Source organism: Xiphophorus couchianus, chromosome 16 (assembly GCF_001444195.1).
Source record: "Xiphophorus couchianus chromosome 16, X_couchianus-1.0, whole genome shotgun sequence".
Classification (NCBI taxonomy): Eukaryota; Metazoa; Chordata; class Actinopteri; order Cyprinodontiformes; family Poeciliidae; genus Xiphophorus; species Xiphophorus couchianus.
This window is the reverse complement of record NC_040243.1, coordinates 9,464,032-9,488,136: the sequence shown is the minus strand read 5'-3', so window position 1 is coordinate 9,488,136 and position 24,105 is coordinate 9,464,032. Positions and strand designations below refer to the sequence as shown.

Here is a 24,105-nt window from a genome sequence, read left to right as displayed (position 1 = left end):
CACAAACTGGCATATTACAAAGTACTTACTTGAACTAATTGTTTCAACAAATTAAAAATAGCTGCGAAGTAATCTTCTTACGAAGTTACCACAGCAGGGCCTGTAGACCATTTTTGAGCATCATGTGATGACATGCTCTTGGGTGTGCTGTTTACCAAGGTTGTAGGTGTTGCAGGAACACTGTCTGGAAAAGTAAACTGAAGCACTCAAGCTTTTAGGTTTCATTACCTCACAAAAAAGCGCATCACATTTTTATTGATTTTCTCAATAGCAATGTATAAATTTCAGATTGCTATGTTGTGTTATTGTACACAAATTTGGAGCTGTTTAAACTTGGATTTAAAAGAAGATGCTAGATTAATTTTGTTTCATTGCATATTTTAAGATATAGTTTATGAAATGTTATAAATTCTTTAAGATTATATTTCTGTGTTGCTGTCAAATATAATTTGAAAACTTTAGGTAATAGAGAAAAATACCATGCAAAAATTTTTAGGATTACGAATTATTAAAACAAATAAAATCTTTACAGTTGTGAGATGTCCATTGGCTTCGATATTATAATAAGCCATTTAATTTATGGACTTATCCATTCACAGTAGAGCGGATTTTTTTTTTTTTTTTTTTTTTACCAAGTGAATAATGGTAGAATTAGACTTCTTATCATTGAATACAATATTGTAAATAATCTCCAGGAACACCCCTCCATAATAATATGTTTGCTATGTTCAGTTTTGTGTAGGAGTGCATTTTAACTACTTCAGTATGACTTCCTATACTTTTCAGTGTGATTTCCACACTTAGGCTTTTTTTTTTACTTTTGGAGTTTATAAAGTTTTGAAATGTAATAACAGAAGAGCAGATTTCGAATGATCTGCACTTTAAGTTAACTTCCAACAGCTTTAAGGCAATAAAATGCTATCCCTTCAGGGGTTCATCTACATACCAGATGCACCTGTAGCAAAACTACCACCACACCTCTACCTGCTGTTTCCTTTCACAAGGAGGGCCCGCCCTCGTTGCGCATCCTTAATTCCTATTGGCCAGTTGGGTGAGCGAGCGATGCCAGTGTGGAGCACCTGGTAGTCACTCATCGCCTGGACTAAAGTGGAGCTGTGTACAGTGAAGTGACAACACAGCAATGCGGACGAAGAGAGGCTGAAACGATTGGGAATAGTCCGGCTTTCTGTAACATCTCGGGTGTTTCTGAGCTTCCTCTGATTGTAAAGTATAACGAAGCGGATATTTCGTCTTCAGGAAGACGTAGAAGAGGACATTAGCTGTCTGAAAAGCCAAACCGGGGCGGATATTTCCCGAGGAAAACCTGAAACCACATCCGTATTCCCAGCCCTGCGGTCGTGTGGAATACTCAACTAAAATAATGGTTGCCTGAGTATTTTTATACACTCTTGCATATATTTTTTTGCCAGCATCGCTTGCAATTTTTTTTTTACAGTGCCGCTATGGTGGACTCCCCCACTAAGAGGAAGACTTTTGTGGTCCCAGACATAAAGCCATTGGATTTGTATGACTGCAGTAAATCAAAAATATGCGCAAGTGTAGGATGGCTGCTGGCGAAGTCCTACGGGAGTTCAGGTAGGTTTTTGTTCGGGCCTGCTGGCTTAAAACCCTGTTTTACTCGGGACCCCCATTCTTTTGTTGTCTGGTAATGTGTTTACATTATTTTAGTGAAACGCACATGCACGGAAAGCAACTGCAGTGCTTGTATTGTTCGGCGATTTTAGCACAAAGAGCCGCATGTGAAAAGAGGACGCTGGCACTGTATGCATTTCTTTGGGACTGTGACACATGTCATTTATTGTCTCTTTGGGTATGTATGTCACAGAAACGGGCCTCCTCTTGTAGGCCTCCCTTATCAAGCTAACCACTCTGTCCTAATACCAGCCCTGAGGTCTGAAATGACAGGCTACACAGACACGGTACACAAGGCATTTGTGTTCTCAAATATGTTCTTTCATCTGTGATAACAGCAGCTTAAACCAGGCAGACTGAACTGTGGAACCAATAATGTGGATAAATGAATTCCCATGTTAAATTATATTCTGCATTCCTCTATGGCAGCTTTTAATTTATTAGACATTCTGCAGTCAGCAAAACTCTTGATTGACAAACCACCCAGCCACTGTGATGGAGGAAACTTCCAACTTAAAATAAGTAGTATTTTACATACAGCTCAGATATGTGTTTGGGTTGCTTAAACTCTTGTCAGCTTTGACCCTGACATGTTGACGTGTGGCTTTGTTTTAGAACACCAGCTAGGAAAACATTAAAACTCACACAGAGGAAAGGAGACACCCAAGTAGTCATGTGTGCCTTTTCATTCTAGTTGACTTAAAATTTTTTACAAAACGACTCTCTCATCAGTGAAATGATATGTAATCGACTTTAAGGTAATTTAATCATATGTACTGAAAGGTTTAGAGAAGATTACACATCTTACTCATTTTGCCAATAAAGTTGTTTTGCATGTGTGAGCTATTTTGTTACACAATGCTACACTGATCCTGTGTTTAAGACTCCAGGCTGTTGCCACCTTTGTGTACTCAGTTTAGCACCTCAGCCACACCCTTTGGTCAAAGTCATGCCAAGCCACGGGGATATAACAACAAAACACTGTGATCATGTTTAGTTTATGTCTTAATCAACTCAATAGCCTTGCTGATAGAGTCATGCAAATTCAGGATACCATCATCAAGTCCTTTCCCAGAAATTCAGCTGGTTAGGACAGATAGCCCAGGAGGAGCCAGGATAGGTCGTCTTAGCTTTTCAAGGGCAGTTAGCTTATTTAAAACAATAGACAACATTTTAACACATTTTAATAGCAGTTTTCAAATACCTTTCTAAGACATGTCCCAGAAATGTATGAAAAGCTTTGTCATCGAATGTAAAACCTCCTCAAAAATAAATCTCTATTTAGTCATAATAATCTGCTTAAGAGGCTGAATTAAAATATTTATGTTGGCATAAAAAAAAAAGATATTAAGGCTTAGGGACCAGGACAGCAAGTAGGTTAAACATAATCATTATTCAGTTAAGCAAAGGAGCATTCAATGAAATAATTGAAAGGCTAAAAATACTGAACTAGAATTTTAATTTCTCTTTTACCTTTTGGCAATGACATCTAGATATGTTGCATGTATTCTTAGAGGACTGTGACATTGTTTCAAAAATGAACTTAGATATTTAAATGGGTAACAAGACATGATCCACCTGGAATGTCACAATGAATAAATAATTAACCAATCATCTGAGGGTGACTCAAACTAGTGCTCCATTAAGTTGGAATGAAACTCAAGATTTACCTGTTTAGGCTAGGAGGAAGTCTGTTTTTCAATAAGCAACACTTGCATGCTTTCAGTTTGTTTAAGCCACGTGTTTATGTTATGTCTATTTTAATGCTGTTATATAATAAAACAGGGTGTATTAAAAAAATATGTTACCAGACAATGTTGGTATTATAGTCTAGGATGGGAGTATTCAACTCCAGTACTAAAAGGCCAAAGGCCAATGTCCTGCAACTTTTAAGCAGGAATCAATTGTCTCAATTAAGCATACAGTATACAGTCAAGCTCTACATTGTCCTGCTATCATCCTGATTATGTGACTCAGGTTTGAAGAAGCAGAAACGCATCTAAAAGTTGCAGGACACCAGCAATCTAGGGCTAGAGTTGAATATGCCTGGTCTAGAATGTTTGCTTGTTGTTAGTGTTCAGTCAGAAAGTTTAAATAGTGTACAAGGTGATTTTCTTTAAGACCAAGCCTCAAGCCTCACTGTTGCTGAATTTTACTGTAAATTTCAGGGACTTCAGGTCAATTTACCCATTTGCCACTTCATACAGCCATTTTGTGTCTTTGTATTCTCCATTTCAAATCTATAAACAAATCATTTTGTGCCCATGGGCTTAAACCATTTTGTTTTAGTGTAATGTGTATTTTATTTACGTACTTTCACGAATTACAGACAAACATGTTTGTACAAATTCTCAGATTTGAAAATATTATTCGAAGATAAGTTAATACCTGAAAATTTACCCCTTATTGTATGAACCACTGCAAGAACTTGATGCACTAAAGGGCATCAAGATCTAATTTAGAGTTTGTTTCTATCATCTCTTCATATTGCATACTTGCCCTCTCCTCTATTGTTGTCCTGTTTACTTCTGAGACGTAATCACTTTCACCCTTTAGGATGTAGCTCAGTGTACACTGGTCCTTTAATGCAATCAAGCTTTGTGTGCTGCAGTAGAGCAGTGCCTGTGTTAATGTTACAGGATACAAAGGGCTTTCAGGGCTAGCATGTTTATAGTAAGTGGATCTTTGAGGCCATGTGAAGATGAGACGCTTCATATGTTGTGTTTTGTCTCTCAATCGGATTGTGGTCTAGAGATCAATATTTGCTTGCTTTCAACACTATTTTAGCCACACAAAGAAAATATATTGTTTCATTTATTTTTTTCATCTTAATGTAAATTAAACTGAAGAATCTTTGCTTGCAAACCTGTTCCACTGCACACCGGTAATGATGATGATCAATGTGTGGGTTGAATTTAAATGTTCTGAAATATAGTTGATAAAAAATTGCTATGGTGGTCTCTGTTATTCTGAGTTTGAGTGGATACATGGAGTGTGGGCTGCTAACATTGCTTTTCTGACTAGAGCTAAGTTTTGGGGCAACGGAACAGTACCTGCTTTGTTCTAAAAATAAAACCCGGTAATCATATGTGTTTGATCCTTTCAGCCACATGATGAGGACATCTGAAACAACAAGCAGTATTACACTGAATGTCAGTGAATTATGTACTAAATAACAGAGGTTTTAAAAGTTTTCAGGCATTTGACCATCAGACCTTCTTTAAATGTGTTATTCTTAAATTGTCAGGATGCTGGTGGTTTGTTCTAAACACCAGCAAAGGTTCTTTCATTCTGAGGAAAATTGTTACTTTGAACATTTGAGTGCCAATGTTTTACACAGAAGCCTGTTCTGCTGTGTGTTATGACCACTTTGAGAGATGTGTTAATGTTCTATGACCCCGCCGGTATGCTAGCTCAATCAGTCAATGAAAAGGGACACGTTTCCTGTTATCCAACTGTCCAGGTCAGTTTAGATACCAGCTAGCACAGCGGACCTGACTGCAGCTTTGCTTGTAAATTGTCAGTTCCTCCAGACTTTTCAAAACTTTTTACAGTTTTACATAAATAACTGTTTTGCATATCTGCTCAGTTACCTTTTCTGCTAGCATGAATAGGAAAAGGTCAAAGTGAGCTGCTTCTGTTGTCAGGATTTACCATATTTGATCCACTGATGGACAGTCGCTTCCCTATTTTTACCTGGAGTAATCTGCCAGTGGTACACACTGAGTCAATAAACTTTGCAAACTTTTGCCTTCTCACTCAAGCTAATAGATAAAGCACTGACACATGACCTGTAAAAGCGAGAGGTTCTTGCACCAGCCTAGGCAAACAAATATAATTTTTTTTAAGTAAAAATGTTTTTAAACAATTGTATGTATTTCAATATCAGCAAATTATGTTGTTTTGCTATTTTATGATAAGTTGCATTCATATCATAACCTCCCATTTGTTTCACTGTCATTAGGATTTAAATGGCAAAGATTTGACTTTATAGTGAGTTCTTTATGCATCTGCTACTTGAAATGTGCCACTGGCTTTAAATTTGATATGTGATGGACCAAGTCATTGTTCATGGTAAGTCACATAGGGAAATTATTCTCAGATCAGTCTTTATCATCTCGCTGAGTTGTGGTATTTGCATCCGCTTTGCCTTCTAGGGGAGATCTTACCACATTTTTATGTATGTATACATTGACTACTTTAGCTGCTGATAGGTATTTATAACTTTAATGTGAGCGCTGTTGGAGTTTTAGCTTTTGAGACTTTAATATTGAAAAAAAAGTGACGTTCAGTTTTAAACTTAAATGTCCAAATGTTTTCTGTGCTTTCATTACTGATGTTTCCATTTCTAAAGGACCTTGTACTGTGTACTGTACAGACTCATTGTACTGTGAGACACTTATTTACAGACACCATTGTTAATGTTTTAATTAAAAACTGCTTTATTTGTGGGTGTGTCGAGTACAGTTTTAACACATTATTTCTAGTGTAATGTTGGTAATCTAGGTCTTAAATACTCAGTGACCAGCCTAAAGATGTGCTTAGTTTTTTTCCTTATTCATATTTGCAGGAGAAAGGTGTGTCATAACTCTTGATGCATTAGGTGAATGTTGGAACTGGGAAGTTATAACCATTAGTTTGTTGCGTATGCTTAGACAGCAAATTCTTTTTAAGGCGTATTACTTGTAAGTTTTCTTTGTTTTTTTTTTTTCAGGAGAGCTAGTCACTTAAAACTTACCAGGTTTTTTGTATCTTTGTGTTTAATTTTGAACCATACATTTAAAATCCAATTATAAATTAGTCTACAACCACAGAGACAAAGTCATTTAATGTTCAGACTTTTTTCTATCTGTGAATGTTGCTTTGTTTTTTCAGTCTGTATTGTTTCAAATACATGCGTTGTAACAACGCTGTGACTGAAAGATGGATCTTTATTAGCGACCATGTGGTTGATGAGCAGACAGGGGAATTTTAAAAACTACACAACTAGACCTGCTGTCTAGAACTCTCAGGTTATCTGTTTGTACTTTTTTTTTTGAAAAAGTAAATTTTTTGATTTCCTCATTCTCAGATACATTGAACACTTCATCGTATTATATCCTGAGAGTAGATTCTTAAAGTTGCAACAGATCCTGAAAAGCTCATCAAAAATCAGGCTTCTCTGAAAACAGTTCGATTTACTGCCTCTTGGTATTTTGACCTGAGCAAGTCGGGCACCTTCAATTAATCTCTGAAAATTGTCAGCTAGTTTCAGAAAAGTACATGTGCTCAATAAGAATGGCAAAGAAAAAAAAGTCGTAATTTGGGAGTGGCAACTTCTTGAGTTTATTGTGATGTTTGTTTTTTTACTTACTTCTGTAATTATAACTGGGTGGTATAAACAGCTGGCTTAATCTGCCCCTCTATGTGCCTGAAGGCAACTTTTAAAACTAGCTAACTGTTTTGCTTTGGTTTCTACCTGAAGTTATTAAAAATGGTAAGGGTGATCATTTTTAACACATTTTTTGGGCTTAAAAATATGCCAAGCAAATAATTTTTCTTGACTGTTTTACTTTATGTGAGTATGGAAATAATGTGCAGTTCTACTTGAGCAGCAAATTACAATTCAATAAACAAGGATCAAGAATAACTTGTTCATATAAGGCACACATTTTTTTCTATGTTTAAACCCATTCTACTTTCCGTATCACTTGACATCCAGGAAGTGTTTTTGTTTCCTAGGAGCCATTTATGTCCTCCCTTGGGAATTTTTCTGTCTGTTTCTGCAAAAGTGTTTTGCCATTGTGATCTGAGCCATCTGATATGTGAAGCTGTTTGGTTGTCGACAAATCTTCTGTTTACTTCAGAAGTGTGTCGGTCATGGCTAACCTTGAGTCTTTGGATTGTATGTAAGAACCCACTGTTATACAAATATATTTTTATTATTTTATATTTGCTTCCAGAGCCTTATTTCAAAATGTGGTTTGCACATTTCTGGCTGAATTAAATGTTCCCCTCTGCCACTTGTTAAGTTGTAGTTTTGCTCAGTAAGTGTAGTAGCTCATTTCCAAACTCCTCAGGTTTGTTATTTTTGTGCTGAGGGCTATGCTTGCTTTGTTTACAGGTGTGGATGAACAGTGCATCACCTCTTAGACATCTGTTTAATCTTCCTGAAGGTGTTTCCTGGTTAAACAGGATTCTAGCTTAGCCCTTTTTAATTTAATATTTTAAGTAGTTCCTCCATAACTTTACCTGCACATATCCATGTGACTTTAATATCTTAATAACACCCATTTAATTTGGGTTATTTATAGTTACTCTTGAGTTATTTGTCTGTTATATGACCTTTACCTGCAATACAAATGACTGTTACCAAACCATGGTTTAAAAATGCTAATTAATCTAATTGTGATCTGTTTTTGTCCATTAATAGAAAATGTCCCTGCAGAGCTGCGTGACCCCTTCTACTGTGACCAGTATGAACAGGAGCATCTTAAACCTCCAGTCACACGCCTGCTGCAGTCCTCAGAGTTGTACTGTCGGACCTACAGCATCGTAATGGGGAGTACTGGATCGGAGGCACAGCCCAAAGACAACGTCGCCCTGCTGCAGATCCTCACCCAGAGAGGCGTAGTCGCCAAAGATCAAGGATCCTCAGTGACTGAGACAGACCTGCGACATAAACCCATCAAAATGGTAATATCTGCCAAACCTTTTGTGGAGCATTTTTACACTTTTGCAGAATAGGATTAAAATAAAGACTTTAAACTCACCTGATTTTGAATTATTTTTAAAATGTAAAAAACAGATAATTGCACAGGCATCTGCATCGCCTCCTTATTCAGTAAACTGCCTCCAAAATCCAGCGCTAGGCAAACGTGTAACAAGAACAGTTTTTGCTAAAATTGAGAACAGTAATGTAATGAACAGCATTGTGTGCATGATTTGCTTATTATTTTTTGTGCCTTATGTTTCTCTACTGAAGCCAGTTCTGTTGTTCAGAAAAAAATAGAAGAGGTCAGGTTCACTTTGCTGTTATTGGGCCATGTTTATGCTTTGATTCTGGGGATTAAAGGACTTCAAAAAGACCCTTACTCACTGAGCCCTTCCCCCAGTGCCATGCACGTCCCTAACTGATCTCAAAAGATGAGTGTTTCCAGCTGCAAGGACGAGGGCATGACTACTTTACTTTCAGGGTGTGAGATGGAGTCCATGTACAATAGAAGGTCCAGATCAGAACAATGGCTAGAGAGTTCTAGTGAAACTTTAGCTGCTGTGTTGAGAGAATACATTGAGCTGGCTCAATGAGTTTAAATCAAGAGAAACAGGTTTGTCCTCTTAACTGCTGACAAAGCCTCTCTGTATGTCTTTCACTCTTCTTGTGACATTATATGGCTCACAACTCTTTAGCCTGAAAATTAATTTATTATATATAGAAAATATAATTTTTGTATATGATTTGCATTAGCTAGATGACATTTAAAGCGGTTTACAGTGCAGTTTATATAAACCATACCATTTACACTGATCAAAAGCCCACAAAATGTGTGCACACACACTTTTTTTTGAAAACGAGGCCCTCCTCAGGGATTTGTAGGGAACATTGTTGTACAGGGACTCATGTTTGCTCCACTGCAGCCGATTGCTTGGTACCACAGCTTGTACTGTACACCTGATGACAGCAATCTTTTTCATTCTCCTTTTCAGTCATTGGTTGCATTTCAGTGAAGTAAAAATGAAATCTTGTTCTCTGAATCCAGCAGAGATGGGTTAATACCATGCCAGTAAGAGCTTACACAAATCAAAAGACAGGAATGCACAATCAGTGGACCGACAGTGTTGTTGGTTACAGTGCTGTACTGCTAGCTTCCATAGGCAGCACTTTGGATTTTGTTCTACTGTGCAAAGACTGTTTCTTAGGCATAAGAGCCAAATTTCAGGCTTGGAGCAACATGCCCTATCATCAATTGCAGCAGTTCTTGCAGAAAACTGGTTAGTACTTAACTTTTTTCTTTACTCTTTTTTTTTCATTATTATTATTTTGATTTATTTGCTCTCTAAATCTGAATCCACATTCTAGTAGAGATGAGTGGTAAACTTTTTTACAGCTGGAAAAAGCTTTTTCAACCAAAAAACATATAAAATCTTCAGTGTGTTTTTGTTATTTACCCTTTCACATGTTTTTCTGATTATTTACATCCAGCATATTTTCATCATACTTGCACAATAACAAGCACATTGGAGCATCAAGAGTTTTCTTAAACCTCTTAAAAGCTTTGGCATTTTCTTCTAATTTCATGTATGACACTGAAAAACCTGAAATAGCTGACACTAAAGAAAAGCTAAAAGATTTGTAAATGTAAATACACAGGTATCTGTCGTTCTTGGTTGTCATTTTGTGCACCTCAGATTTTTCCACTTTAGACAATGGCTGTTCTCCGCTTTATCACTTAGGCATAAAGCTTTTCTCTGACTGTCTCTGCCACTGCTACAGTCGCTATTTGGTACTGTAGTGTATTATCCCTAGTTATGGACCGCTTTTGGAGTTTGTCTGCCAGTGACTGGCAGTGCAGCTTTTATGGCAAGCAGAGAAAGTGGGTCATGCTGCAGTATTACAAGGTTGGAGCATCAGTGTGGTTCCTTGCCAGTAAAACAGCTTTTGCAGCAGTAGCAATCTGCTGCAGGTTGGCTCTTTGTTAAAGCTTCACATTTCTCTAGATGGAATTCGCAGCTTTGCCTGTTTACTACTGCTGCAGCCAAGTAATTTGCTTTTACATTGCAGATTTCATTTGGAAAGGTCAAGGTTGTTGCGTTAACGTTGTTTACTGATTTTTGGAAAATTGGGTTATATTTAAATCCAAACATAAATCCATCAAATAAAGTTGATGTTATTTTGTCTCTTCTTATATCTACATCGGGCTGGAGCTTTGGTAATCTGAAAAACTGTAATAAAAACAGAGGCATAACTCCCCTGTTAAAGTATACACTGTTTCTAATAAAGAATGGTAAGATGGATCCTACTTTTTTATGTTTTATTTTGATTTTGCTTCCTTTAATATTTTGTAAAATGTCCTTAATCAAGTAAAGATGTTGATGTAGTTGTAATCAAAGTCTTCTATATTTTAGTCGATGAGGATCTATCAGTTTTTGGGTTATTCTGCTTGCATCTGCTCGGCCCCCATTACTCCTCAGATTGAGGATAAAGATCTCTGAAGATTAGGCATAATCTTCTATATAGACTGAACGTCGTCTTTCATGATTGGTCAACATCCTAGAGATGACCACTGACCCCCCGTTCCCTAGTTTCACATGTTAAGTGAATAATTGCAGTGCTTTTTGAACAAAAAATGTACCACAACCAGGTCTCATTGACTCCTTTACTTCAGTAACTCTGAGCCATGTGAGTTATGCTTGTTAAGATTGTGAAATGAGAGGTGTGACTTGAAAACCATCTGCCTTGTTGTCTAGCTGGCTTCTCCCGCCATGCCAGCTCTGCTTTTTATGTTCACCTTTAGTGAGGGTTTGTCAGGATGGGTGGGTGCAACACAAACTATTTAGTCACACCTTGAAGCAGTTTTACAATATCTAGTATTGACATTGATTAAATAAAGTTGATCATAATGTAGCTAGATTTCATTCTTGTCCTGTATTGCGTTTGTTTTATCAGAGACGCTGTCTTAGGGAATAGTGCTGTGTTGGCAGGTTTCTGGTTAAGTGAACATCAGTCAAGAACTTAGCTGAAACCGAAGTGGCAGAGTATCAGAAACGGTAACAATCACCTTACACCATTTATTCTGCTTTGGTCTGTTGCTGTTTAGAAAATAATTGTTTTTATTAATTAATCTTTGAAATGTGCTGCATTTATTTTTGTGTATGTTTATTTTGAGCTGATTTCCCATGATTAAGTGCAAGGTTCATGTACATATGGGTATTAACCTCTTTTCCAAAATCCCTGGCTGGGCCCCAGGCCTGCTTGATCCCCCTGTTTGTCTCCCCATCAAACAGGAACAAGGCAGGGACGGGGGATGGGGTTAAGTCATATTTCAGACGTAATCCCTTCAACATGACTTTGTCTAATGATCAACATAATGCCTTTTTCTTACCTTATTTAACAAATATCCTGTAAAAGTAGTTTTTGTAATCATGTTTTAGATGTTTAATGTTAAAGGGATTTGTTGTATATTTTTGCTCTCTACAAATATATTGCAGAGATGCAGGATGTTTTAGAGAACCAGGGTTAAGCCAGCACAAATCAGTACTGCAGTCAGGCTTGTTCTCAGATGCATTATGGGCCAGCTGGCTGGTTGTTATGGTGATCTGGCAGGCTCAGAGCTGTGTGCTGGAGTGGCTTCTCTCTCTACTCATTAGGGAACCTTGTGATTTAGCTTAGCAAACTCCCCTGGGCCTGCAGTGGCAAATCTGCAAGTGGCTGTAGCTCATTCTTCCTGTTCTGTTTAACTTTTTAAAATATTTTAAATCATCATTTGAAAATCACATTACCCAACAAAAGCAGAGTTGGCCACATGGTGGTGGTTGTTGTGTGTCTTGTCTCTATGCTGCTGTAACTGCGAAATAATTTCCCTGCTGGGGTGAATAAAGTAATTCTATTCTATTGTATTCTATTCTATTCAGGCACACATTTGTGGCTTTATTTTTTTTGTTACCTTTTGAGTGTTGAGCTGTGGTAGAAATCTAAGCTAATTGTAGAAATGTGTTACAATTAGAAATGACTTTGTGTTTTATAGATTTTAATTATATTTTTATACGTTACGGTATTTTTTTTTTCTAGAATATTTCCCTTTTTAGTGGAGTTCCAAACGTTTTGAGCTACGTCTCCCAAATAGGCAGATCTGGGAATCTCACAGGCAGAACATTTTTGAAACATGCAAGACTCTGTACTTGCATGTTGCATATTTGTATCTGTTTAGTAGTGGGCATTGTAGGAATCTTTAATATTTGCATATTTTTCACTGTACGTTAAAGATTGTAGAAAAAAAATATACGACAAATTACAACTGCTGCTGTTGTGCTTACAGCTTCTGAAGAGGACAGTAATACACCTGACAGTAATTCTGATTATGACAGCTTGTTTATCATTTCATTCATGCACTGTGCAGTAAGTAATATAGATTACATTTAACAGAAACTATCGACTCTATTAACAGATCATTTCGCAAAACACAAGAAGTGTTTTATCTTTTATTAACACTGGTTAATAAAATCATATGCACAATCCTCAAATCTAATAGGAAGCAAAGAGCTGGTCGTTTGTAAAGTCACTATTTGTATTTACCAAAAAGGCAAGCTATGTCTCATAACCATGAAAGTTACAGCTTCTTAGTTTGTCAACAGTATTTGGAGGGCAAACCACCTAGGGCCCCAGTCCTTGCTCTCAATATCCTAATATTATCTGACAAATGTTTCCTAGCATAGCCTGCTCTGCCAGGGGTCTTCCCAGGTCAGCACTTTACCGCTGGGTTCAGTAGGCAGACATGTATGCCAGGCTGATTGTCAGCTAAACTGCTACTACTCTGTATCTGGGCAAAAGGGAAAGGATGTCTGGCAACTGTATTTGTTAGTAATTAAAGGAACTAGGCAATGATTTTCTCAGGTTAAGCTCAAAAGTGTTGATCAACTGAGTAGCCTATTGATGGGAATGAGTTGATTTTGCTCAGTCTTTTCTCTTGTAAGTAATTAATAAAAGCAGAAAAACATATGTTTGAGGATGAGGGACAAGCTGTTAAAAGAATAACCTTATGTACAAATAATTGTAATCTTTTTAACTGTTTTGTCCTTCTGTGAGGACTGGTAATTAGATCTGGTTTAAATGTAAATTACTTGTCTCTGGGAAATTATTGATGTAAACAAAAGAAATCATTATTAAACTTGAATAAACTAAGAAAAAATAGGTTTAGATATGTTTGAATTGTAATGCTGTAGTGCAAACAGAGCACCACTACTAATAAGTTAACAGGTTTAAAGAATTAACATTCTCACTTTAACTGAGCTGATAAGGTTGGTACTACATTTAATGAGCTCTGTAATGGTCTCCTGTGCATGAGGAAATACCCAAAGGATATAGTTGTAAATATGAATGTTTCCATTTATATTCTGAACTCACTTTCAACACATTATTTAGTCTTAAACCTAATAAGATACATCTCTTCTCTCATGCAGTTTTTCTTTTCCATTTGTGTTTTCTTATTGTTGCATAACAACCTTTTTTCATCTGGCATATCCTGCATGTGTGTTTTTTACATGAGTCATATGGAAATATTTCACTGTGTAAAAGGTAACGCAAAAAAGGGAAAATAGATGAAGAGTGACGGCTCTAGGACCTGTGTTATCATATTACAAGTCTGCTGTCTATTTAATGATTTAATGGATGTACAAACACAGGTCCAAAGTTCACCCACATCTACTGTTTGTGTTTGCCTGCTGAAAAAGTTTGAGGCGTTTTTTTTCCTGGTCAACCAGTGGGTTATAGTGACCTCTAGAGGATACTGCTAGTAAACAGTGACAGGCCTGCAGCAGGCAGAAATGATAAAAACAACTGTTCAACAATATTGTACTCACTAATTAGTTGATGTCACCTCAGGTCTGGAGTTGAATTCCTTTTCTTTTTCTTCTGGGATTTTTTTTGCAGAGTGCCCATCTTGCAGTGATGGATGCCTTGATGGCGGTGGGAGCCATGGGAACTGTGACTGCAGTGAAGATGTGTGGCTCTGCTGAATTACTGGATGGAGCTGCTCGTTGGGAGGATGCTCTGCTTCGCTGGGTTAACGTGGTAAGGAGTAAACAAAGCATGTTTTAAACTCAGATTTTTATTATTTTTGAACGCATTGATTTATTTTTATCCCCCTCTTGCTGGAGACATATTATGTAATTCACATTTACTTGTGATGTATGATTTTATTGTATGTTTTACTACAAATATCTATGGTTAGTATGGATTTGAACAGTTCTGATGATCTGCTCTTAGTTAAACCAGAAGCTGCGAGATCGTACTGAAGGAGCTCAGACTGACTCGTCTCAAGCAACAACAGAACCCCAACCTGTTGAGCCTTCTGTGAGTATTGCTGATATCCAGAACAACTCGGCACATGAACCTCTGAATCTTTTCAGAATTATTTAAATGGGTTATATTTAAAATAGGAAGAAGACATTTGTCATAAGAAGCAAAAATCTTTTGATCCGTATAGTTAATTTTCTGTCATTTTTGTAAACTAAGTGGCTTTTTTCAGGCGCAGTTAATCTTAAGAAGTCAAAGTGAGTTTTAATAATGACCAATAATTGGTGCATTGCTACAAAAACTAGTTTATGCCTAACTGTTTTTTGTAGACAGATGAACAAATACTGTTTGTAAAAATTCAGGATCAGTAATATCTCTTGTAAAATAAAAGCAACAAGGGAGAAAGACACAAAATAGGATAAAAGTGGACTTCTGCAAACTTTACAACAACCTCAGACATAAAGCACTTGAAAAAGCAAATTTCTTTTGCAATTTCAAGAAACTGTCCGGTTTGTCTTTTTCCTCCACTATAGTCTTAATACCTGTCCTTGTGCTCCTGTTCTCTATTCTCCTCCTTTTTTTTGTTACTCTCTCCTTTGCTCTGACAGTGTCCTACACGCTGGTATTGGAAACTTGTTCCTGTAAGTTCCCTCCTCTTTTCTGCATCCCTATCCGTCCATCCTTCCAGTGTCCTCATCAAATTTCTCAAAATTCTGATCAGGTCTGTTCTTTTAATGCCCATGAGCTGGTTTGAGTTTGGATTTTTGCATCAAATCTTTGTTTGCACTGAACAGCACTTGATTAAAAGTATAACAGCAATGTAGTTTCAGGACAGGTCCAGAAGGCATTATTTGTGAAGACATGAGTAGTGCATGAATCATTGTTTTAAAAAAGGTGGACTTTGCCATGTGTATGCTGGTTTCTTAGGTGCTGTGTGTTTGCACGGGTTTTATCATAGAGGAGTTTAGGCAGGTGTTTCCTGCCTTGTTTTGTATTCTGCAAAACAAGGGAGAATACAAAACTAGTTATACCTGAAATGTTTTCTCCCGTTTTTCTCTTTCTTCAGGCTCTCTTGACCCCCTTTCTCACTTTTTATCTCTGAAATAGTTTTCGTCTTTGCCTCAATAACAAGCTCAACCACTCTCACCTCCTTTTGCATGTCCTTAGCTTTACTTTTTATTTGTCCTCTTTGTCTGATTCAAAAGTAATTCCTAACCTGTCGCAAGCAACAGGTGGGACAAGAGTGCGCACGTGCGTCCTTAAGGAAATGACTAATACATCAGATTAAAATATTAGTAAAGTCATATCAATTAATTTGTTGTTTTTTTGTCTGTTATAATAGCTCCGCTACAGGAAGGATAAAATTCAGTCCAAAGTGAAACCAATCTTTCCAGAGGTGAATGAAGTTAAAGATCTCTCCAGTGGTTGTGCTGTTGCTGCTGTCATACATTACTATTGCCCTGGACTACTAAGGCTTGAAGGTACTGACATTTTTTTTTTTAATTCTGTGCTTTAACAGAGTGCCTTTTAGCAGGATATAAATCATAGCTCAACAATTGGATGATGGTAGCAGCTTATACAGCAAGAACAACACAATACTAAGTTTAGTATTGTATACTAAACAATACAATCTCAATTTGTCAATTGAGATTGACAAAAGTGTTTTTGATTTTAATATAATTCAACTTTTGTTTTTATCTCTAGCAAAAAAGGCATGATCCAATATTTTTTTTGTCAACTGTTTAATTAAATATATAAATTTGGACAAAAAAACAATATCTTTAACTTAAAAAATGTTCCTAATAACAAATAAAAACCTATAAATATTAAAATAATTTGTTAAATGTATTTGAAAAACTAAGAAGAGATAAGACTGGACTTCCAATAATGAAAAATTAATCTTGAGTGTCATGTTTAGCAAAAAACAAAACTAAGACTTGTTCTTGATACTTAACAATTGTAATGATTATTTCACATGAAATTTAAACTCAGTATAAATATCTGGAATAATTAGATATTTAGAGGCATTTTGAAAACTATTTCTAATTATTATTTCTTTTGGTACGGGTCCTCCTTGGTCTGTTAACAGAGAATGCAAATCACCAACCATTTACCTGATAAATGCCTCTAAGGTTGTTCACACATCTTTTCACATGGGAACACTGAAGTTGGCATATTGCCTGTAGTTAAAAATTTAAACAGGTAAAACAGCTCTTTAAATAACTATATTGGAATCCACAAGTAGTGTGCTAACCTCAGTTCGCAATTCAGTTTATATCTAAAGCACCAGGTCACAACAAATGTTGTCTCAAGGCACTTTACAAAAAAGTCAATTCAGTCCAATCAACAGTAAGATCCCAAGTCAATTACATCATTCCAAATTGATCCTAGTTACTTATTACTTGAGTTAATATAATGACAACAGGCCATGTCTGTCAGTTTAACACTTTTACTCCTGTCTGTAAGATGTTTGTATGAAGGACTCCATGTCGGTATCAGACAGCCTGTACAACCTGCAGTTCATCAGAGAATTTTGTGACAGCTGTTTGAAGGGCTGCTGTCACTTGGCACTTGAAGATATGCTATACACACCACAAGAGCTTCAGGTAACCACTCTGTCATTATTTGACTTGTACATTAAAATTACATGATGGTTCTCTAATATCTGACTTGATGTGTTTCATCCTGTAGCTCAATTTTCTGAGTTTCCTGTCTGAACTGCTTTACTGGTTCGAAGTACAAAGGCCAGAATTTGTTCAGCCAATAGGTGAGTGTCGCAGGTTTGCGTTCTTTTGTAAATGTTGAGCATTACACTGAAGATGAAATCCTAATGGATCTAACATGGACCCAAATGGGTTCTCCCTTTTCATCAGATGAATCCACACCAGTGACACAAAGTAACACCAGTGGTAACAGGTATAGAAATGTTTTGATTTTTGTTTTTGTATGAATAAATACATTTAATAAATATTTATTTTGCATCTAGATTTTGTCCAACAGTTATTGAGAGCTAAAACTATATATTTTTCCACTTTATAGTACTTCTCCTTCCATCTTCAAGAAACCCTTTCTCCCCATTTCTTCTTCTGCATCAGGTATTAAGTCAGTCAGTTTGATTCCCCTCAGTCATTGTTTTTGTTTCAGTTTTGTGGTGTTGTTTCCTTATTTCTATATATATTTTATGTATATTTTGTTTGGTTATTGTGTGCATCCCTGTGATGTTTGCATGCCTTTACATGTTTGTCTGTGTCCCATTGTACTCAGGACCTTTGACTCAGTCTACCTCAATGTCTCATATAGAAGGAGTTGGAAAGACATGGAGCAAGAAACCTCTCAGGTAGTGCTAGTACACAGAGTATATTAACTGTTACATCCACCAGTTTGGTTTTACTTGAACTTGCTTTCCTCTTTCTCTTAGTCGGCCCTTGTCAGCAGTATCCTTCAGCATCCCTTTTGGCCTTGACAGTGATGTTGATATAGTGATGGGCAACCCTGTAATAACCCGCTCTATGAGCTCAGATCAACTCAACCCAGCAGGCCAAAACATTAATCAGCCCTACACTACTCCTGAAGACATTAGCCATTTGGTTGGTAAGGCCCCTGGACCAAACGGTCCTCAGAGAGCATCATGGGCCACACAGACTCCCGTTATTCCAAGGCTGGCTGAGGAGAACGGACTTGAGACAAATGAAACTGGAGAGCTGCCCACCATTGAAGAGGCTCTCCAAATAATTCACAATGAAGGCAAGATGGAACCTAGATTACATCCTGATGGTGCTCCTGATGGCTTCTACCTCCACTCACCTGATGATTCTGCAAGTTCTAGATATGATGGCAACATGACTCCCATAAGCTGCTCTGCCCCTACGCACTCAGGAATGATGTACCAGCCTAAAGAGTCCACCAGGGAGCCAGCTCGCACCAGAAACACCTCAGGATGTTCACGGGATGATGACTCAGTCTTGAGAGATGGCAGTTTAGATTCAGATGCCTTAGAGGACCTGCCAAAGGCCCAGTCGACTCCAAACACACCAGCAGTCCATGCAAACTCTTCCATTGGCTATGCTAAGAATTCACCTGACAGTGGGGTGAGGATGACCAGCTTTGCAGAACGCAAAAAGAAACAGAGCCTGGATTCTCCTAAAGGTAGCGACCCATCTTCTCCTCAGATGACCTCTTGGGCACAAAAGTCTGAAGAAAGCCCGAGCAAGAGCCCACAACTAAATAATGAGATGACTGAACTGGGAGTTCGGCTTGAAGAAAAAAGAAAAGCCATTGAAGCCCAGAAAAAACGTATTGAGGCCATTTTTGCAAAGCATCGTCAAAGACTGGGGAAGAGTGCTTTTCTACAGTTGAAAAAAGAGCAGAATGATGTTGACTCTGAGGAGAAAGGAGAAGAAGATCTTTCACGTTTGACTTTGGAGGAAAGACTTGCTCGAATGGAAGAGGAAGGGGAGGAACAAGATCAACAGCGCCTCTTTGTGGAGGATGATATAAGTGGTAGAGGAGGACATGTGCTCATCAAAGAGGCCAGTCAGACACCTGGTGAAAAAACGGTAGCCCCTTTAGGGGATTATAACAATGCTGTGTCCAAGTTAACTGCAGCATTGTCCTCCCTGCAAACTGACATGCAGCGACTGAGTGAACAGCAGAATCAACTTATCAAGAAGAAACCTGCAGCATCCACGAACAAATCCTGGGTTATTCCAGCCGACCCTAATCCTTCCAACTCAGCTCCTGCTTCACGCATCTCACGAGAATCCACCCGAGGTTTTAATTTAGCGTCCTCTTCTCCCTCACCATCACGCAAAATGGCAAACCCTTCTGCTCCTCCTAAATCTCCTAAAGTTCATCGAAGAGCTCAGTCTGTACCCCCTAAAAGTCCAAAACACAGTCGCCAAATGGACCCAAAATTCCCAAAAGATTCAAGGGTTCTCAACCCACCTCAGAATGTGGACCGTATCCCCCATCTTCGTCGAGTAAATCATTTGCAGTCCCAGGTTCGGACTTCATCCACCTTCTCTATAGGTGACTCTGATAGCCTGGATGAGCTACGTTCATTTGGGCCGACTCCTGTCCCCACACCTTCGTTGACTCCTATACCAACTCCACCTCCTCATCCTGCAGCAGATGACGCCCTATCAGAAGTAGGCTCCAATGATGGACAGAGTATTTTTTGCATGGACATGGAGGCAGGACGCTCACACAGTCCCCTGGTAAAGAAGGAAGGGCTTGCTAGTGCAGGATGCAGCTCTGGTGCCCCTTCAGAGTGCTCCTTCGAGAGTGAAGCCCCAGCTGGAATGTCCAATGGCAAACGTAGCAGTTTAATTGAGATCCCACTCTCTGCCTTGGGACCAGAGGGGGAAGAGGATGACGAAGTGCCTGATACATTATCAGATTCAATGAGTGATCGAATGGAGCCAGAATCGAAGGCAGGAGTTGGTTTCTTTTTCAAGGTTGGTACTACATTTCATTATTTTGGTATCTGGTAAACCTTGGTTTAGGTCAGTGTGTTAATGACTATTCATGTCTACTTGGTTTTGTCTTTGTAGGATGACAGGGATCGAACAGAGGATGAGATGGCACAGCGAAGAGCAGCTCTTCTTGAGAAGCAGCAAAGGAGAACTGAAGAGCTGAAGAGACGCAAACTTGAGCAAGAGAAGGAAAAAGAATCAAAGTAAGACTTTTCTTCTTTTTTCCATTTATGCAGCTGGTGGCATTGCTAAATATGAACAGTAATAGTGCATACAATACAACAGTTTTAGCACAATAAACACTCCCTAATGACTCCTGTACAATCATATATGTTTAGATTATAGTTTTTAAGTCATATTTGCATTTGTTATATCTGCATTCCTAGTATTATACATTTTGACATTGTGCTCTCTGTCGCCCTCTGCTCTTAGCAAGCCCCAGTGGATGATCATTGAAGGCTGGGGCAAGAATGAAGAAACATCCCAGACCCCAGGCACCCCTCCGGCATCACGTACCCCACCAGCAGAAGTCACTCCCCAGCGCAGAGGAGACTTCACCAGGCAGGAGTATGAGAGACGACAGCAACTCAAGATTATGGAAGATCTGGACAAAGTGCTGAGGAAGAAACCTACAACAGTCCGTGATGTGAAGAAACAGAGACCTAAGACAGTTTTCAGAGATGACTCAGTTTTGTCCAATAGTCCCGTCAAGGGTAAAGGCTTCCGACACCACCACCAAATTTCTAAGTTTTAGAAACTTTATCTCTTCTTTTGCTTGTTGTTTTTTTTTTATAACATGGTGTTGTTGTTTTCTTGTAGGAAACAGGCTGAACAAAGGGAACTTCCACTCAATGATGAACCTGTCCTCTATGGCTAATGACTCTGGAGGGCTGACTGTCAGGAAATCTCCAAGGTAACACACAGAGATAATAGTTTAAATTTATTTATGTAGGGGCTTTAAATGTTGGCGCTGTTTGCCCTGGACAGGTCACAGAACATTGCATTAACCGTCAGAGAAAGAGGACCTGGATAATGGATTTTTACAATGAACTAGTTGTTTAATTATTTGTTTGTGTTTATCTGCCTCTAGTTACAGTTGCTGTGGCAGTCGTTATCAGTGCTATCAGGTGCAAAGGTGATGGTGACGATTAATGTCTGTAACCCACTTTGGGTTTTTTTTCCTAGCCGATCACACTCTCCCTCTCGGTCACGGCTAATGTCACCAGGGCGAAGGAGTGCCCAGAATGGGGAAAAAGACTGGGAAAATGGATCCACCATTTCCTCCCCAGCTTCCATTCCAGAATATACAGGTCAGTGATTCATTCATGGCTAAAGTTTGTTTTTAAAAATGTGAGTATTGTTTTATTAGAGCAGCATATCATGTGTGAAAACTGTTTTTCAGGACCAAAGCTATACAAGGAACCGAGCTTTAAGTCCAACAAGTTCATCATCCATAATGCTATCACTCGCTGCTGCCTGGCTGGCAAGGTTAATGAACCACAAAAAAACAAGATCGTCGAGGTAAACAATGCTGCTACGTTACGGTCTCACTAAGAGGCCCACACTAACATGGCTCTTGCTTACAAACTCTGCTTGTCTGTTGGTGTTTGTCTTTTCAGGAAATGGAAAAAAGCGCAGCCAACCATTTCCTAATCCTCTTCCGAGATGCCAGCTGCCAATTCAGAGCAGTTTACACCATGAACCCTGAAACCGAGGACATGGACCGGCTGACTGGCATTGGCCCACGTAACATCAAACCTGAGATGGTGGAGTCCATTTACAAGTATAGCTCTGACCGTAAACAGTTCACTGTCATCCCGTCCAAAACCATGTCAATGAGTGTTGATGCCTTCACCATTCCTAACCACTTTTGGCAGAAGCGCCCAGGAACACCTAAAAAGTTGAATACCCCAAATTAAAGACTCGCCTATGGTTGGGAAAGATGCTATTTTCAGGAAATATAAGTTGACTTATTCTTCCTTTTTGGTTCCCTGGCTAGTGTGGAGTGTCAGATCGTTCTGTTGGGGGGAAAAATGGAACGACTGCTCAGGTATTTTTCCCGTTATCAGCTTGGACCCTGAGAACCGAACTAGTGACTTGCCAAGAGAATGAGTCAATCCCTCTTTAAATCGGCCACTCGAGCTAAAAGAGTTTATCTCCAGAGCTTCTGACATGTTCTGAATGATCCACTCAGATTGTAAAATGTAATGGGCCAAATTTAATTTGGACAAAAAAAACAACAGTTTTCCTTTTTCTCCTCATGCCTTGCCTTACCTTGCCATGTCCGAGTCTTGTTTTATGACTCGAAAAGGGAGGGGAGGGGAGAATTACACTGCCTTTGCCCGCACAACAGTATTTTGGGTACAAGCAGCTCCCACCCCTCAATGTTTTGGTTTGGTTTCCTTTCGCTGCCTTTTCTTCTTCCAGGGCTCCGTTTCCCTCCAGTATACTGAGACACATGGCTCAGCTCTCTACTCTGATTGGAAACGAAGGCTGAAATGTATAGGCAGTTAACGCTGCTCTCATATGAATGTAGGGCACACGCTAGCCGCTCCTAGTCAGGACCAGAAAATACCGTAGATATACCAGAGGCTACTTTCACTGCAGATTGCTTTACACATTCGAAACTGCCTGTGCCCCATATTTTCTGCACTCCACTCCTTCAGCTGTAGACATCTGGATGTTTTTTTTAATACTTTTTGACATGTGTTTTGCTAGCAACTGATTGAGTCTTTGAGAGCTAAAAGAAGAATGAAATTTCCTGTGATTTTTCTGTTTATTGGTTGTTTTCATGGAAATAATGGTTTGAGCTTGTCTTGCGAGCTCCGGGGGGGACAAAGATGAAGGAGAGCTTCGTCATGTTTATCAATACTTGGATAAAGCTCTGTATGACAATGATAATCAATCTTGATTTAATATATACTGAATGCTGAATACTTTCTTTTTTTGATGATGATTTGTAAAAATTAAGTTGACCTTTGTGAGCTACAAATAAGCTAGCCTGCTGCTTAAGCATTAATGAGATGTATGTTTGAGATGACAGTGAGTGAATGAGAACGAATTTGAATTGTTCAATAGCTGAAGTTCCTGATACTGTTTTAGGATAAATAAATTGTGTAGGTCACTGAGCTTGTTTCCTAATGCATTATTCCCTGTTTATATGTCCGGGCATATAAACAGTAGGTTTCTTAACGAAGGATCATTCTGGACTGTAACAGCCCTCGTCTACCCCACAGTCTCTTGAGACTCCTTCATGTACAACTGGTGAATGTAAAATGCCAAAAGCTTTTTTTTTTTTTTTTCTTTTCTCAGTGCTAGTTAAAAAAATGACTCCAGAATTTCTTGATTAATTCAATACTGGCAGAAAATCTTGAAAATTAGCTCTTTCTTTGCAGTCTTGCTGCATTATTACAGTTGCCACAATGCAGCTACCTTCTTCACAGAATGCCTCCGTGTAATGTGTTGTTTGAAGGGGACTCCTATGGATGCAATGTTGAAACCATAAATAAGAAATAAACTGTTGATTAAGTAAGTATGTGTGTGGGGGATTACGTGTAGATTTAATAAATGTTTGTATTTATGTGCTTGTAAAGCTTCATATGTGGTAGTGAAGACTATACTTTGATTCTGTGCAATTCTCCCTAAAACTCATCATCCAGAGGTATATTTATTTCCATTTGAATTATTTGACAAATTTATTTTTTAGTTTGAGGTTCTCTGTCCTTTTCTCTCCATTTCTTTTCTGTTTCTTTTTTTTTTAAATGAAGGTTATACTGTATGTCAAATTGCCATTTCAGAAAAGATGTCATAAGTTTGTTTTTTTTCTTCTGTTTTCTTATTTGCCAGTACATTTTGTATGTTCATTTCATTAAGTGACTCCTTGACAACTGGACCAGAAAAATAAAATCCTTTTTAAATCATCCACATTGATTTTTTTTATTTATATTTTTTTTCATTATTTGATAATCATCTTTTTTTCCCCCTCAT

The 24,105-nt window shown here is 38.2% G+C and overlaps 1 protein-coding gene across 3 annotated transcripts; it reads left to right on the top strand.

The window, feature by feature from the left end:
* Nucleotides 1-1,089: 1,089 nt before the first annotated feature.
* On the top strand, nucleotides 1,090-24,040 carry camsap3 (calmodulin regulated spectrin-associated protein family, member 3). Of its 3 annotated transcripts, none has more exons than XM_028043161.1 (18): nucleotides 1,090-1,596; nucleotides 8,066-8,328; nucleotides 14,279-14,419; nucleotides 14,615-14,701; nucleotides 15,253-15,285; nucleotides 15,987-16,125; nucleotides 17,111-17,250; nucleotides 17,336-17,411; nucleotides 17,518-17,560; nucleotides 17,684-17,739; nucleotides 17,945-17,981; nucleotides 18,063-20,100; nucleotides 20,197-20,321; nucleotides 20,551-20,831; nucleotides 20,938-21,031; nucleotides 21,304-21,428; nucleotides 21,521-21,639; nucleotides 21,738-24,040. In XM_028043161.1, exons 1-18 carry the CDS (start codon nucleotides 1,464-1,466, stop codon nucleotides 22,035-22,037), a joined length of 4,230 nt encoding a protein of 1,409 aa, XP_027898962.1. In that variant the 5' UTR covers nucleotides 1,090-1,463; the 3' UTR covers nucleotides 22,038-24,040. The 3 variants fall into 3 exon arrangements, with proteins under 3 accessions (XP_027898962.1, XP_027898960.1, XP_027898961.1); XM_028043159.1 differs by having other exon boundaries at nucleotides 17,909-17,981; XM_028043160.1 differs by lacking the exon at nucleotides 15,253-15,285 and having other exon boundaries at nucleotides 17,909-17,981.
* The last annotated feature ends 65 nt before the right edge of the window (nucleotides 24,041-24,105 follow it).